Source organism: Hypanus sabinus, chromosome 10 (assembly GCF_030144855.1).
Source record: "Hypanus sabinus isolate sHypSab1 chromosome 10, sHypSab1.hap1, whole genome shotgun sequence".
In the NCBI taxonomy this organism is placed as follows: Eukaryota; Metazoa; Chordata; class Chondrichthyes; order Myliobatiformes; family Dasyatidae; genus Hypanus; species Hypanus sabinus.
In genome coordinates this window covers 141,529,993-141,547,432 of record NC_082715.1, presented here as the reverse complement: position 1 = coordinate 141,547,432, position 17,440 = coordinate 141,529,993, and the positions used below count along the sequence as shown (strand labels likewise).

General features: G+C 39.5%; 1 protein-coding gene across 6 annotated transcripts in view; it reads right to left on the bottom strand.

Moving 5' to 3' along the window:
- Nucleotides 1-17,440, bottom strand: part of pnisr (PNN-interacting serine/arginine-rich protein) — a 40,009-nt gene that overhangs the window by 18,611 nt on the left and 3,958 nt on the right. For 4 of the 6 annotated variants that reach the window (XR_009514514.1, XM_059983166.1, XM_059983168.1 and 1 more), the window contains exons 2-7: nucleotides 14,649-14,848; nucleotides 11,849-12,034; nucleotides 8,343-8,572; nucleotides 6,635-6,776; nucleotides 3,867-4,057; nucleotides 707-841 (exon numbers count right to left, since the gene is read on the bottom strand). Coding sequence is in view for 4 of the 6 variants with exons in the window: in XM_059983166.1 (XP_059839149.1) it covers nucleotides 707-841; nucleotides 3,867-4,057; nucleotides 6,635-6,776; nucleotides 8,343-8,572; nucleotides 11,849-12,034; nucleotides 14,649-14,736 (972 nt within the window). In the remaining 2 variants the exon portion in view is untranslated. Of the gene's footprint in view, nucleotides 1-706; nucleotides 842-3,866; nucleotides 4,058-6,634; nucleotides 6,777-8,342; nucleotides 8,573-11,848; nucleotides 12,035-14,648; nucleotides 14,849-17,440 lie in introns of those variants that run through there. The other 2 variants (XM_059983167.1, XR_009514515.1) reach the window with 2 other exon arrangements.

Here is a 17,440-nt window from a genome sequence, read left to right as displayed (position 1 = left end):
TCTCACTATAGGAAACATCCTTCCACATCCACTCTATCTAGATCATTTAATATTTGATAGTTTTCAATGAGAAGCCCCTCATTCTTCTAAACTCCAGCAAGCACAGGCCCAGAGCCATCAAGCACTCCTCATACATTAACCCTTTCATTCCCAGATCATTCTCATGAACCTCTTCATATGTGCCATAAATAGGATCAAAATGACAATTTTAAAAATTGCAGACAGTTTGGAAACATTTTCCGTTGCTTCTACTTAGCAAATATGTAAATTATTTAAAAATTAATTGCCCTGAAAAGAGATTTTAAATATCTTGGATAGTTGATCACATTATCACTTACACAAGGAAGTAAACCATAGTATAAACTTTGCGACAGTGTAGAGAATTTGTGATTGGATGCATTAAAATTAATTAAAATAAAGTTGCAAGGAAGAAAAAAGCATGACTAATATTGTAGGAGGTACAACAGTTATAAGGTTTAAAGAATTTAACATCACATTTTACAGCTATGATACAGTGACACTTCACTTCTATATTGTGAAGACATTAATTTCCCTTGGTCTGAATTCTATAATGTTTTTGCTTCTTTTCCATTTGGACTATTCCTCAATGGTTGATAAATTTTTACTTTTTTGGGGTTAACTTTGTTTCCTAATTTGTAAGATTTAATGTCAAACCCAATGTACAAAAAAAGTAATAGTAACATGCCATCTGAAATTCCTTTTCTTCTTCAGTCATTTCAGGTTCGCTCTGTTCTTCCTGGGCTACAGGTGAAGGACTCCTGCTTTGTTTGTCACTGCTTTTTGTTTCAGTCGTTTCGTATTCCTCTTCATCATCACTGTCCTAAAACAAAAACCAGGACCCAATAAGTTAAAATTTAAAATGATCCGACATCTTTCAAAAGTACAGTTGGCCCTCCATATCCGGGACCCCCTGCAGATACCAAAATTCGAGGATGCTCAAGTCCCTTACATAAAAGCCTAAGAGAGCTCATAAGGGTGTTACAAAAAGCGAAAATTGCGTTTGTTTTGCAGCGAGCCATTATAGAGGCAGCACGCACCCCAAGCAGCAAGAGTGGCAAAAAGCGAAAATAGCAAAACAACCACTCAGCATCTCAGAGTCAAGCCACCATAGCTTTGAACTGCGTGAGATATTTGCTACGATCGACAGTGCTGCAATGATTGAAGAAAAGTATGACTTTAATTTTGAAAGGCCATGTAGGTTTAGGGCAGGTTTTCAGGATGTTCTGAGTGCTTACTAAGACCTGAATGACAGCTGTCTTCCCCATTCTGGTAAATGAAACTACACTGTACATACATTATTTCTACTTTATATAGACTGTGTATTTATCATATCATTCCTGCTTTTACTATATGTTAGTGTTATTTTAGGTTTTAGGTGTTATTTGGCATGATTTGCTGGTTTTTTTTGGGCCTGGGAACGCTCAAAAACGCTCTACTTTCATATAGCAGGGGAAACCTGTACAATGGAAATGCTATGTAAGTAATTGTTACACTGTGTTGTTTAGGGAATAAGAAGAAAGAGAGAGAACTTCTGGGTTTTTGACCCCGATCCGCAGTTGGTTGAATCCGCGGGTGCGGAACCCGCAGATACAGAGGGCAGACTGTATTAATATATTCTCACCAAATCAGTCGGATAATATGAAAGTACACAAGAGCAAAATAAGGACTTATTTTAATTTTTGATAATAACATTGCCATTGGAAAAATATACAATAACATATAGGAGTAGAATTGTGTCTTTCGGCCCAGACTGCTCCGACATTGCATCATGACTGATTTATTATCCTTCTCAATCCCATTTTCCTGCATTCTCCCCATAACATATGATGCCCTGATTAATAAGGAACCCATTAACCTCTACTTGGTCTCCACAGCCATCTGTGGTAATGAATTCCACAGATTCACCATTCTCTGGCAAAGACGCTCCTTTACATCTCTGCGCTAAAAGGAGGTCCTCATGCAAAAGTAAGTTGGACCACTGGACAAAGTATTCATCTGATTTTATTTCCTGTATTTTTTATACAGTCATACAAAAAAGAACAGCAAAAAAAAACAGGCACCTTGGTTCATCTCGTCCACGCCGAACCATTTAACCTGCCTCCTCCCACTGACCCACATCGGGACCATAGCCCTCCATAACACCTACCATCTACGTACCTATTCAAACTTCTCCTGAACACCAAAATCGAGATTGCGTGCACCACTTGCGCTGGCAGCTCGTTCCACACTCTCACGACCATCTGAGTGAAGAAGTTCCCCTTCATGTTCCCCTTAGACTTTTCATCTTTCACCCTTAATCCACGCCCTCTGTTTGTAGTCCCACCCAACATCAGTGGAAAAAGCCTGCTTGCATTTATCCTATCTAAATTCCTCAATTTTGTAAACCTCTATCAAATCTCCTCTCAATCTTCTATGTCCCAAGAATAAAGTCCTAACTTATTCTATCTTTGCTTATACCTTAAGTCTGCCAGACCTGGCAACATCCTTGTAAATTTTCTCTGTACTCTTTCAACCTTATTTACATCTATCCTGTAGTTAGGTGACCAAAACTGCACACAATATTCCAAATTAGGCCTCACCAATGTCTTATACAATTCAACATAACATCCCGTCTCCTTTACTCAATACTTTTGATTTATGAAGACCAATGTGCCAAAAACTTTCTTTACAGCCCTACATACCTGTGACGCCACCTTCAAGGAATTTTGGACCTATATGCTCAGATCCCTTTGTTCTACCACACTCTTCACTGCCCTACCGTTCACTGTGCAAGACTCGCCTGCTGGTCCTACCAAAGTGCAACACTTCGTACTTGTCTGCATTAAATTCCATCTGTCATTTTTCCAGTGATCCAGGTCCCACTACAAGTTCTGATAATCTTCCTCACTGTCCACTACACCCCTAATTTTTGTGTTATCTGCTGTTCCAGTTAACCACATTATCATCCAGATCATTGATATAATTCTTTATCCTTATAACTGTTGAATTTTTTTTTTGTCACATGTCATGCTCTGACCAACACCAGGACAAATTTCTAATACATGTGAACATACACTCCATGCCAACTTATCAGTTACTGCCTTACCCAATAAAGTGGCCGTTGATTGTATGTTCATGGTCTTCTGCTGCTATAGCCCATCCACTTCAAGGTTCAACATGTTGTGTGGTCAGAGATGCTCTTCTGCACAACATTGTTGTAATGCTTGATTATTTGAGTTGCTGTCACCATGAACCGGTCTGGCTATTCTCCTCTGATCTCTCTCATTTACAAGGCATTTTCACCCACAGAACTGCTACTCTTTATTTTCCACACCATTCTCTGTAAACTCTAGAGATTGTTGTGCATGAAAATCCCAGGGGATCAGCAGTCTCTGAGATACTCAAACCAACCCATGTGGCACCAACAATCATTCTACAGCCAGTCACTTGGATCATATCTTCCCTATTCTGATGTTTTGTCTGAACAACAACTGGGCTTCTTGACCATGTCTGCATGCTCTTCTGCATTGTGTTGTTGGCACATGATTGGTTGATTATGTATTTGCATTAGGGTTAGGTGTACAAAAAAGTGGCTCATTGGTACAAATGACAAATACAGCTGATCCATGAGTTGACCTTTGGTAATTCAGCAGAATGTTTCATGTCATTGCATCAAGTTTAAGTTTCTCTTCTCAAAGTGATAAAAATTTTGAATGGCAAACAGTGCATAACCTTCCAAGCCATTAACCCTGTTTCTCAACTTTCACAAAGTGCAGACAATATTGTTGGTGTAAGCCTCTCTCAGTAAAGACTTTTGCAAAAACCTGTAAACATTCTCTGTTGAAAAGCAAAATGCATGTACTTACAAATTTACTTTTGTGAGGCAACCTTGGTCCATCAGCTTCTCCAGGCACATCTTCAGTGTCTTTTTTGTGTTTTGATGACTGAGCCCGCTCTTTTTCTAATCGTTCTTTCTCAAGCTTTTTCTGCTTCTCCCGCTCCATCTTCTCCAGACCCTCGCGAATCCAAGCTGGCAGTGTTCTGCGTTTCACAGCATCTGCAATAAGGTGCCATTGGACATTCCAGGTAAGACATGTATGTGCAAACCTGGGAATTGCTTTATAAAATAGTACCGACACAAATGTCACATAAGCGTATTATGCATATAGCAACCAGATCGTAAAATAACTGATATTATTCACAATAATATGAAATGAATTCTCGACCAGATTTCCTAATGTCAGTTATAACGTAAAAGGAAATTCTCACTATTACAGATTATTTATTTCCTGAAGAAAAAGAAACAAAATGGAAAAATACCACATCAAGCACCAGAACTATCAGAAATGAAAACTAGTTATTTTATATGAAAACTAATAAAGGACCCGCAGAAACCTAACTTACATTGCTCTCAACTCAGTATAGTTAGGGCTGAAATACGTACCAGAAAATTCAACACAAACATTACTCTTGTGCAGAGAAACTGCAAATAGAGCAGAGATGGGATGTGTAAATGTCATAGTTTGGGGTTATTGGGGTTGTACTTTTGGGAAGGTACAAGGTGGTGAAAAAGTGTCAGAGGCCATTATTACTTCATGCACATCATACCTACTAGTCCAAAACAAAATGAAGCAAAGTTCCGCCATACTAAAAAGAAATGCTGCGATAGTAATATATAATAGACAACTATCAGATGGGATACCTGGGTAACTGCATCATTTCGCATGTTAAAAAAAGTGACTATACAAGGACATTGGGGCCAAATTAGATTAATGTTTTAAAGTTACTAAGGAGCTTGATAATGTGAATTATTATTATTGGAAAGCCATCAAGCGACCCAAGAAGAATTTTAGTGGAATTCCTTTATACATAAAATAGAAAAAAAAATACAAAATTCAATACCACGCAACCAGTGGAAGTGGTGGATGTAGATTTGATTGTAACATTGGATAAGTTCATGGATGGGAGAGGTATGGTCCAGGTGTGGGTCGATGAGAGTAGGCAGTCTGGCTTGGACTAGATAGGCAAAAGGGCCCATTTTGGTTCTGCAGTGCGGTATGACTCCATAACTAGATGAAAAAAGGAATTGACATTATGAAGAGAGACTTGGGATAAGGATGGATGGAAGCTTGGGAAATGAACAGCAATACGTAATTGGAGAGTAAGAAAATTCCAGTTGGATCAAGAAGTCACATTCAGTGTTGTAGACTGTAAGTTGGAAATACTCAGATATTATAAAATAGGATTCTTGTATTGATTGCTGTAGTTGTTTTTGTAGAGAGATGGGGAAATTCCAAGAAATACTATCATAAGATTTCTGCTTTCTGTCAAAATACCCTATCAAACCCCCTTCTCTAACCCTACTTCAGATACTTCTTGTCATTATTTACAACAGTTTCAAGTAAAACAAAGAACAAATCAGTTTTTATGCCCACGTTCTCTCAAGTTGTACTAGAATCCAGGGAATTAATCTTTAATGCAGTGCTGATCCAGTTAAATTAGTAGTATCGTTAGATTTTACTCATTAAGTAATTTACATTAGACTTGCAGGTAACTGGGTGAACTTTTCTAACTGGATAAAGCTTATGAACACATCAATAAGCCAACAGATAATACAAACAAATTTATACCAATTCCTCATGTCAAAACCACTAAGGTTCTAAATGAAGATAGTCTGAAAGCAGCAATGAACAGTAAGGAACAGAGTAATTTCAAATACATTTTGGAAAATACTTTTGATTGCTGCTTTCTTGCTCTACTGACTAACCTAGAACTTCTTGTAACATAATAAACATTTTAAAAAGTTTAAACACACTAAAGTATTTTGTTCATATACAATCTCCAACAATATTTTGTGTTGGAAGGTTCAGTGTCTCAGAAAACAAGAGGCATCAATTCATAGGCAACACCTCCTCCCATAGATGCTGTCTGGCCTGCTGAGTTCTGCCAGCACTTTGTGTTTTTAGGCATCAATTCATGAAGCTTCTCAAACGTAAGACCACATCTGTTAAATGACAATCTAAAAGGAACCTGTCTGTAATCCCTAGAACATGCGAACATGACATTGTACAATCACAGAAACTAAACTTCCCAATTATCACAATCAATAAAGGCAGCACTATAGTGCAGCAGTTAACATAACACCTTTTGTATCAATGACCTGGGTTCTACTCCCATTGCTACCTGTAAGGAGTTTGCATGTTCTCCTATGACTGAGTGGTATTCTTCCAGGTGCTCCGGTTTTCTCCCACAATCCAAAGATGTTAGGGTTAGTAAACTGTGGGCATGCTACGTTGGTGCCAGAAACAAGGTGAAACTTGTGGGCTGCCCCAGCATATCCTTGGACTGTGCTGGTCATTGATGCAAAAGACATACTTCACAAATGAAGTTAAACTTTAAAAATCTTTTTAACTGTGGACATACTTTCCTCATTGAGGCCAGGTTAGCCAATTTTTTTAATAATATAAACAAAAACATATATAAATGCAATACTACTAAGGGAAATTTGATCAAAAATATATTTCTTAAATTTCTTGCTGACAACATTCATTCTGAGCTAAGAATTACAAATTACATTTTGCCAGGAAAAATGTATTTATCTGAAAAGGTCTAAGGGAGAGAGGAAGAAACTTACCAAGTGCAGGAGGGTCTTGTTTTACCGTTACAGGTGACCGTGGACGATCTCTGTAAGCTGGCCTGTCTCTACGGTTTGGTGGTGGCCCAGGTTGCCAGTAAGGTGGATGAAACCCTCCTGGGGGCCCAAAAGCTGCACCGTGCTGCAAGTTAAAAATGTTGTGCACATTTAAAAGGTTACCTTAGCCAAGACTTGTCATGAGCTTATTATAAATTCATCCTAATCTTTCAATGGATGTATAGACATTCTTACACAAAATTCATATGAATAAGCAATGCTCAAGATAAACATAGTTAAACAAATGAAATATCCTGTAGCAAGGTATTATTTTGCATTCTTACACATAATTTTTTCATTTCTAGATTCAGAATGCAAGGTAGTGAAAAGATTCTGCATCTGTAGCAGCTACTAGCTTCGATCGGGTTTATTTGCATCCATGGATAATTAAATCCAGGCTGGATTAGGGACTGGCCCCTCCCGTTGGTGCTGCTCTCGAGTGTAGGCTCAGTGAGAGACAAACTGGGTTGTGAGTGTGCATGTGCTCCTCTAAGCACTGCCAAGGGCTTGTTCTTGCTGGCAACATTCATGCTCTATCAATCTATGGGACATGACTTAGGGATTTGGGCGTATCTTTTTCATGTGACTACATGTTTACTGCTACCTTATATGTGCTATATATGCCCTGTGTTCTGTATGACTATGTATGACAGTGTTTTGCACCTTGGCCCCAGAGGAACGCTTTTTCATATGGCTGTATGCATGGGTATTCATGCATGGTTGAATAATAATTAAACTTGAGGTGGTTTTCTGAATTTAACACTGAATTCTGTTTTGAATCTGACATTCTAAATGATCAACAGAGAAGAGCCACACAGAAAAGTACCACTAGAAGTCTTTGCTATTAGTAATAATAATTTCAGTCAATTTCCAGAATGCCACTATGACAGGCAATACTTTAAGTCCTTGAGTCATGCATCAAACACCAATTCGGATGACAGATTGTCATTCTGACAATCTATCCTGAACCTTTAGAAATCAGCGCTATCGATGAGCAGAATGGCTTGATGAGAGGGAGATACTTCTAACATATAGTATATTTTGTCTGGTCTCTTGTGGGTGACACAGTAGCATAGCAGTTAGTGTATCACTTTCACCAATTGAGGTTTGATTCTTTCCACTGTCTGTAGGTTCTCTCCATGACTGTGTGGGTTTTCTTTGGGTGATCTTGTTTCCTCCCGCGTTATAAAAATGCACAGTTGGGGTTAGTGAGATGTGGGCATGTAATGTTGGCAACAATTGTGGTCTGCCCAAATGATTTGATTTGATACATTTCACTATGTTTTGATATTTTGATTTATAAAGTGAAGCTTTATAAAACTTTATGGAAAATAACTAAGGGACAAATACTACACGAGCACCATTATAATTTGCAGCCAGAATGGTCATTCTTAATTAAAAGACATGAAATCCACCATCTGTGGACCTCACAATCAAGTCAAGCAACATCAGAGTTGCAGGTACGGAACTTAAATAGGTGATGTTGCTGTTGATTGATATAATTGAGGAATATAAGGAAGTAAGCATCTTGAAGGGTAAAAATGTTTTCCTGTTTATCTCACGTACACAAAACCAATATTGGTTTGAAGTCTGTCTCACGATGGCATGAATGCTTATACACCAAGAATGAAACTGCATTAAACAAATTTACCTGATAATCAAACTGGCTGACGGGCACAGATCCCATTCCAAAGTTTTCTGGTGCTCCTCCAAAATTGTTGTTATTGACTTGATTGAACATACGCCTAGAGTCTGGAGCAAACTCACCACTGTCCTGGCTATTGTCCTCTGATGGAGGGACTATGTCCATGGGAGCTGGGGTCGGTATCCACTGCTGGTCTGGTGGTGGGGGAGGTGGTCGATGATGTTGCATTCCCCAGTCTAGTAAACACACAAACAGAAATTCAGTACATATTGCAGTCTATGAAAAGACAAGTTAACACACTGGTAATAGTCAATTTATTCATTTAGAGATACAGCACAGAACAGGCCCTTCCAGACCAACGAGCCACACTGCAGAGTAACCCACCTATTTAACCACAGCCTAATCAAAGGACAATTTACAATGACCAAGTAACCTACTAACTGGTACATCTTTGGACTGTGGGAGGGAACTGGAGCACCCGGAGGAAACACATGTGCTCACAAGGAAAATGTACAAATGTCTTACAGATGGCGCTTGAACCGAACTCCAGTCCACCCCAAGCTGTAATGACATCTCATTAACCACTACGCTGCCATGGCATCTATCACTGCAGAACAAGTACACTTCTCTATTACAATTGGAATGTAAGTTTTAAAATGAATACATTTATCACAGAAAAGCAACTGTGGAGCTTTATTTAAATTAAGGCACACAATATTTTTGGGAAATATGATGTCATTTTTGAGGGAATATTTCATTCCATGTGCAGTGTTTTCCATCAGGAAGATTTAAGAGAAAATGCAAGGAACAAATTAAGGACAATAGAATTTCAAAGACGGGAGAAATTGTGTTTGTGAAACCTGGGAACAGGCATCATCTGGAAACGGCAAAAAATTGTGCGAATGCTACAAATGACAAGCTGATAGCCTAAGGAAGGGTGTCATTAATAAAAGGGATCAAGGAAAAAAGATGCAGCATGAGGAGGAGAGAACTACTTAACAATAATCTTTTAGAATATAAAAGCAAGGATGTATTGGCGAGGCTTTAAAACACATTGATCATACTGTGCTTAGAGTATTGTGAGCAGTTTTGGGCCCCTTATCTAAGAAAGTACATGCTGGCATTGGAGAGGATCAAGTAGGTTCATGAGAATTATTCCAGGAATGAAAGGGTTAACGTATGAGGAGCATTTGATCGCTCTGGACCTGTACTCGCTGAAGTTTAGGAAAGTGAGGGGTGTGGTCTCCTTGAAACCTTTTGAATATTTAAAAGCCGAGATAGAGTGGATGTGGAAAAGATATATCCAATAGTTGGGGGGGGTCTAGGACCAAAGGGCACAATGTCAGAATTGAGGGACTCCCAATTAAAACAGTAATGAGAAGGAATTTCTTCAGCCAAAGGTTGAATTCCATGGAATTCATTGCCATATACAGCTCTGGAGGTATACTTAAAGAAGTTGATGGGTTCTTGATTAAACAGGGTCTCAAAGGTTATGGGGAGAATGCAGGAGAATGGGGTTGAGGGATATAATAAATCAACCATGATGGAATGGCGAAGCAGACTTGATGGGCTGAATGGCTTAATTCTGCCCCCATGCCTTCTAGTCTTAAAAGAAAGGTAATTTGGTTAAAGAAATTACCTATGTATTGTTCACCACAAAGGAATTTTTTTGATAAAAACAATAATAATGTGTATTTATTTTGCCACAATATTATCCACCTTGTTTTCCCCAATACTCTCCTAGGTGGAATACATTGTTTTGAATTTTCTCTCAATACGTCCATAGATAAAGGAGGAGAATTTCTGTAAATCTTGCCCATGGGAAAAATAAGTAAGTTAAAGCACTTGAATGGTAACACAGTATATGACTTATCAAAGGAAATAACTGGATGCCCAACTTGCTCATTCTTATTCTATGCTTCATTGTGCTAATTACTTACTGGAGCAGATAAATCACATAGAAACATAGAAGGTTTGCATGTCCATATCCCTCCATCCTCCTTGTATCCAGGTGCCCATCCAAACGTCTCTTAAGAGCCTCTAATGTATTTGCTTCTACCACCATACCAGGTAGTGCATTCTAGGCATCCACAACTCTGAGCAAAAAACTTACCCTTCACATCCCCCTTAAACCCCTCTCACCTTCAATGCATGCCCTAGGGTATTAGACATTTTAACCCTGCAAAACAGATATTCTCTGTCCACTATATCTGTACCTCTCATAATCTTGTAAAACCCTATCAGATCTGCCCTCAGCCTCCTGTGCTCCCGAGAAGATAACCTAAGTTTATCCAGCCTCTTGTGTTAGCACATGCCCTCTAAACTAGGCAGCATCCGGTAAACCTCTCTGCAACATCCTTCCTATAGTGGAGAGATCAAAACTGTAGGCAATACTCGAGATGTGGCCTAATTATAAAGTCACAACATATTGACTTTTGAACTCAATGCCTTAACTAATAAAAGCAAGTATTCAATAAGCTTCTTAATCACCTTATCGACCTGTGTAGCCACTTTCAAGGAGCTGTTAACTTGAATCCCAAGATCTCTCTGCTTAACAACACTGATAAAGACCTTGCCCTTAGCAGTGAACTGTGTCTTTGCATTTGCCCTACTGGGGTGCAACACCTCACATTTATCTGGGTTAAATTCCATCTACCATTTCTCAACCCAAAATCTGCAGCTGGTCTATAATATGCCATATTCTTTATCAGTCTTCTTACACTATCCATAACTCCATCATCAAATTTACTAACCCACCCATCTACGTTTTCATCAAAGTCATTTATATACATCCCATATATATTTATCTCAGCAGAGGTACCTCCACAACACCACTAATTACAGATCTCCAGCTTGAGTAAGTCCCTTCAAAATGTAGATGAGTAGGTTAGTAAATTTGTGGATACCAAGATTGGTGGAGTGGTGGATAGTGTAGAATGACAAAGAGATGCCCAATGCATCACTGGCACCAGTCTACCAGCTATCAAGAACATATATATGGAAAGGTGTCGGAAAAGAGCCAGTAGAATCATGAAGGATCCCACCCATCACATTCATGGTCTGTTTGTCATACTCTCAGAAAGGAAACTACGTAGCATCCATGTCAGGACCACCAAATTCAAAAACAGTTACTCTCCCCAAGCAGAAAGGCTGATCAACACCTCCATCCACCAACCCACCCCTCCACACCCCCAACCACCACTACTTTATCATTTCTTGTCAGTCATCTTACATACAGACACTCATGTGCCTCGCGTCACTTAACGGACATATAATATAATTAATATAAGTAGATTGATTATGTATTTATATTTATTGTGTTCTTTATCTTAGTGGGGGTTTTGTTGAGTTGTATCAGATCCGGAGTAACAATTATTTCATTTTCCTTTACACTTGAGTACTGGAAATGCCATTAAACAGTCTTGAATAAGGGAATAACTCACTCATAGTATGGTTCCAACTGACAGACATCTCAAATTAACAAACATCTCTGTAAGTAAATGAATACAAACCCTGTTCCCACATTCTGTTGAAATTTGGATCTCCTGGAAAGCTTCCATGATTCTCTTGACTATTTTCAATACCATGTACTGCCTGTCCATTGGGTATTATAACTGGCTGTTGTGGTGCTGCAGATTCCTCGGAGGCCTCTCTCTGAGCAATCCAGGCTTGTGCTAATGCCGCCCAGTCAATCTGACCTGCAAAAAAAAAAGGTTATTGTAAAAATAATATTACACTGGATGCAGAGCTTTGTCATTTTTCATCAGTACATTAACATTTATTACATTTAAAGAACAATATGTATTTTCAACTGAGAAGCCCTTTGTTGATCAGGGTTGATATGGAGAGTAAGCTGGTGCCCATACAGCTAATGAATCAAAAGGAATGGCAGAGACTGATACAGCAGCATTGCAGAAGTTGCCAGTCAGCGTTGAACTCAAAGGAGTCCTTTGGGACTCCAGCTTCAGATTTTTCCTTGGGGCTTACTCCAAGGAAGTAGAAGTTTGAGATCAGTTTTCTTTCTCCTCGACGAGCTGCCAGCCACAAGCCCTATCTACCCAAACCGTCTGGTTTTAAGATGCCAATAACCTGCCTTTGCCCCTTCTCCTGTCAGTAGAAACAGTTCTGCCAGGCTTAGCAGCTAAGTCACACATGCAGGCCATGGACTTGGCTGACAGAGGCTATTTAAGACTCACACCATTGTGAACATTTTCTCAACCGAGAAAACGCGGCTTTATCAGTAGGATTTGAAATAAGCATCTGATGTATTGGCCTGTATCTGGTGACCTGTGATAATCATTACTGAAGTTGAGGTTAAAGGAAAATATTTTCAAGGAGAGTACCTTAGGATGAAGGATGATTTATTTCCAGTCCAACTCTCTTGGTTCTGGGAAAATTGATGTGGTAATGTGGGGTCCACAGACTCACTAAAGGTACGGCAGGAGGTGCTTGAAAGGTTGGCCACCACACTAGGAAGGGCTTGACCCAACATGTCGACTTTCACCATTTGCCCCCACAGATGCTGCTGCATTGTTCCTGATGCCAGCATCTACTCTCTTATAACTTTCCTCGTGCTGTCTACAGTGGGCTTCCACGTACAGCTGGAAGAAATTCTGAACGCCACTTTGCCATCAGAGGCCATAGTCTCCGGAGCTGGTAGGGATATCACTTCCCCACCCCGAGGGGTCTCTGAGAAGTAGTAGCCTGAGAGAGGACACGGACATTGGTATCCTGCTGATGGATTTAGATTTTGGAGGAAGCAACGTTGGTGGTAACTCCTTGTACTATATCAGATTGATTGCGGGAATGTGGTAAGTACGCATGCAGCCAATCAGTTGCATGGTGAATTGATTGGGCCTCCTCCATGAGAGAGGTGCTCTGCTCTGGGCAGGTGTAATTGTTGTTCTGTGCATGTGTGGCACTCTTCCTTGTTTTAAGGCATCTTCCCCAGAACATACTTTTGCAATTTTACACTGTCATCATAGCAAACATCCTGACATCAGCCCTTACCGTTGGGTTTGGTGCAGAATTCTGCCACCATATACAAAAACTACAGCAAACGGTTAGGTCAGCAGAAAAGGTCATTGTCAGCAGTCTCCCATCACTGGAGGACTTGTATGTGTCCAGAACAAAGAAAAGAGTAGGGAAAATCATTACAGTCACTACCCACCCAGCAAAATGCCTTTTCCAAAAGTTCCTTCTGGAAAGTGTTACAGGGCTATTAAAACAAAAAGCTTCATGCCATCCCAAATGTTTCTTCCCCCAGATAGCAGCACAGTAGTGTAGTGGCTAGCACAACATATTACAGTATTAGTGACCCGGGTTCAATTCCCACCGTTGCCTGTAAGGAGATTATACGTTCTCCCCATGACCATATTGAGTTTCTTACAGGTGATCCAATTTCTGCCACAGACAAAGACAGTTGGTAGGCTAATTGATGATTTAAAATCGTCCTCTGATTAAATCCGTGGATTGCTGGGTGGCATGGCTCAAACGGACAGAGGGCCTATTCCACACTGCATCTCAATTTCAAAAAAATTTAAAAGTTGGTGAAACACTGTAGCGACACAGTGGGAGTGCTGGGGAATTTCATCATCGTCATCAGCCTTCCCTGTGGTTTCTAAAGATTTGGAAAGTTGACAATAATTTGCAGAATTTCATTGTGGATCTTCATAGCTGAAGGCCATTGTTGATCAGATAAGTATGCATCGCCTGCATTGTGCATCTTGATGAAACAGAGGTTGAAATGACCTGGCTCTGGAGTGGAAGTAACAGAGGTTGCACATTCCCATTTTTTGTATAGATTAGCTCCACTCCAGCTGAAAACTTGGATTTGATATGCAATACTGGTGTAAGAGACAGAGAAGATTACAAACACAACAGATTCTGCAGATGCTGGAAATCCAGAGCAACACACAAAATGCTGGAAGAACTCAGGTCAGACAGCATCTATGGAAATGAATAAACAATTACATTTCAGGCTGCGACCCTTCATCGGGACTGGAAGGGAAGGGGGTAAAAGCCACAATAAGGTGGTGGGGGAAGGGTACAAGCTAAAAGGTGTTAGGTGAAGCCAGGGAAGACTATGCTGGGATTGACTCCTTCATGAATTCCATTGGTTGGAAACTTGCATGACTTACGTAGCAAGAGTAACGGATTGAGATTAACAATTATAACATTAGTCAAAGTTAAAGGAAATCATACTAATTGCCAAATTCCCTTGAAGTGTCTTTGCCTGCATCAATTAATATCAAATACATGCTTCTGAAGAACAGGTTAAGCACTGTGAGAATTTCAATTTTGGAAACTTACTTGGATCTTGTTGCTGCTGAAATGACTGCATCCACTGTTGCTGGCTTAAAGGCCACTGCTGCCAAGGTTGACTACCTTGGTCCCACATCCTCAAAGGTTCAACAATAAATGTTTCAAAGTTACCAACAGAAAAATAAAAGGTTGTAGTGTTTCCACTCTACCTCAATGGATGAGAAACTCCATAAAGCTGAGAACATATCCTGGAATATAAAATATACAATTCCTCAGTACATTCAATTGGCTAAATTGCTAAAGGTTATTCCTGTCATGTACATTCAACAGCCACTTTAGACATGCTGGTTAATGCAATGATCTCATCAGCCAGTCAAGTGGCAGCAACTCAATGCATAAAAACAAGCACATGTGGTCAAGAGGTTCAGTTGTTGTTCAGACCAAACACCAGAATGGGGAAGAAATGTTATTGAATTGACTTTGACAGTGGAATGATTGTTGCTGCCAGATGGGGTGATTTGAGTAACTTAGAAACTACTGATCTCCTAGGACTTTTACTCACAGGTTTCTAGAGTTTACAGAGAATGGTGCAGTTCTGTGGGCGAAAACACCTTGTTAATGAGAGAGACCAGAGGAGATTGTCCAGACTGGTTCAAGCTGACAGGAAGGCGACAGTAATCCATATAACCATGCATTATCACAATAGGGTGTGAAAGAACGTCTCCAAACACACAACATGTCCAACCTTGGTGGGTGGACTACAGCAGCAGACCATGAACACTCAGTTGCCTCTCTATTTGGTACAGGAGGTAGCTAATAAAGTGGCCGCGGTGTGTAGTGTTCCTAATGTGGCACTACTGGTCACTCATATCGTCTTATTGTTTTTCCATATACAATTAAAATCCCAGAATTCCATGGGTTTAATTAATACCTTCATACTGTGGACTTTAAAATGACACTCTACATTCATGGTGAAATTTACAAACACCTGTTGCTTTTTGCTAACAGGTACAGCACGCTCCTCTTTTCTGCCCCCAAGGACAAGAAAATCCAATTATTTTCCTCTACAATGCTTATTAACTCACAAACAAAGTCTTTGACATTCACAATCAATTTATGGATCATTGAATTGCTATTCTAAGTTTGAAATTTGGCTTGTTTAGTTGTAATTTGCCACTTACGTCCCTCTTGCCTACTCCACCCAGACTATGCTATAATGTTATGGCCCCCCTGACCAAAATTACTCTCAATTCTTTTGTCATCGACTCTACCTTCAAACTACTAATGCTTTTCTATGCTTCCTGCCTCTTTTTTTAAAACCCCGCGTGGAACTTTTTATTCTTCATAATGTCCACCTTCATTTCTGCTACTTTCACTGTCTTTCAATTTGATCTGCTCCATTTACCCATCATCTATATCTGTCACCGTCTTCTAAGAACTCTATCACCACAGCAACTATTGTGTCATGTTTCTTAACTGACCAGCTCACCTCCAATCATCTCCTACTTGCATGTTATTCTAATCCACCAGATCAAACTGTAAACTTCAACTTTAAAATGTGCAGTGATTACAGAGATAGCCATATATCTTGCATTTCCAAACTCTTAAATGATAGAATGAATGAAAAATATCACTTTTTTAATATCAATATAGAGATTTCCCTCCGTAGACCACGTACAACTAGAGGCTATTGTCACTTTCTGAATAGTCATCTCCAAATCACATTGAAGAAGTGTTTTATGGGATCTTAGCTACAACAAATCTTCCAGGTTTAACCTATAGAGTAAAAATAAGAGGTTTCTGTTTCCCCTTTTGATATCACTTTAAACCATCACCATCTCTGTGTCTCATGTTGTATGGTGTAGGTGATCATGGTCTCATGACCATGATTGTTCTTGGCAAATTTTTCTACAGAAGTGGTTTGCCATTACATTCTTCTGGCAGTGTCTTTACAAGATGGATGACCCCAGCCATTATCAATATTCTTCACCTCAGACCACTTCCTACTATTAGAGTAAGGAGCTAAGGGATGCTTAAGATATGTTCTTACTTTGGCTTAGGTAAAAGTTCATTACACTAATTCTTGGAATGAAGAGGATATTTTGAGGAGGTACTGAGCAGAATTGGCCTTCTTTGGAATTTATAACTGAGGTTATCTTAGTAAAATATTGAAGGACACAGCAGGTTAATGCTGAGAGTATGCTTGTCCTGGACCAATAATCTGGAATGTGAGGAATAATTCTTTCATGATCTGTGAACCTTTGTTCCTGTCTGGCCGTAGAAAGTTGTGAATGTTCATTACATTCAAGTCTGAGATAGAAAGATTTTTGAATGATGATGAAATCAGCTCTAGTAGGAAATCAGGACCAAAGGAGTGCCATGATTATGTTTTGATGTACATGTGACAAATATAGCTAATCTTTTTTAAATAAGGGAAGAGGCCTGTATGGCCAAATTCTGATTTTTATAAATGGTGCTGATGTAGAACAAGCAGTTCTAACCTAGTTTCACAGGGAAAGACATTGGCAGTTTCCTTTACCACAGATACAGCCTGGCTTGCTGAGTCCTTCCAGAATTTTCAGCTTTTGTTTTAGAAGATGAGGCACGATCTGGCTGAATGTGGACGAGTCTCAAAGGGCTTGATAACCCACATGTGTTCCTACTTCTCACATTATTTTCCATTATATTCATTCTGACTATGTTATTAACATGAAACACAATCATATGGAAGTAACAATATTCCACCTCTCCTCAATTGCTTATGCAAGTTAAAAAGATCAGAAATTAAGTGAAAGGATGCAGCTCTGCAAAATTTAAGTTTCTTGCTTTTGAGTGCACTT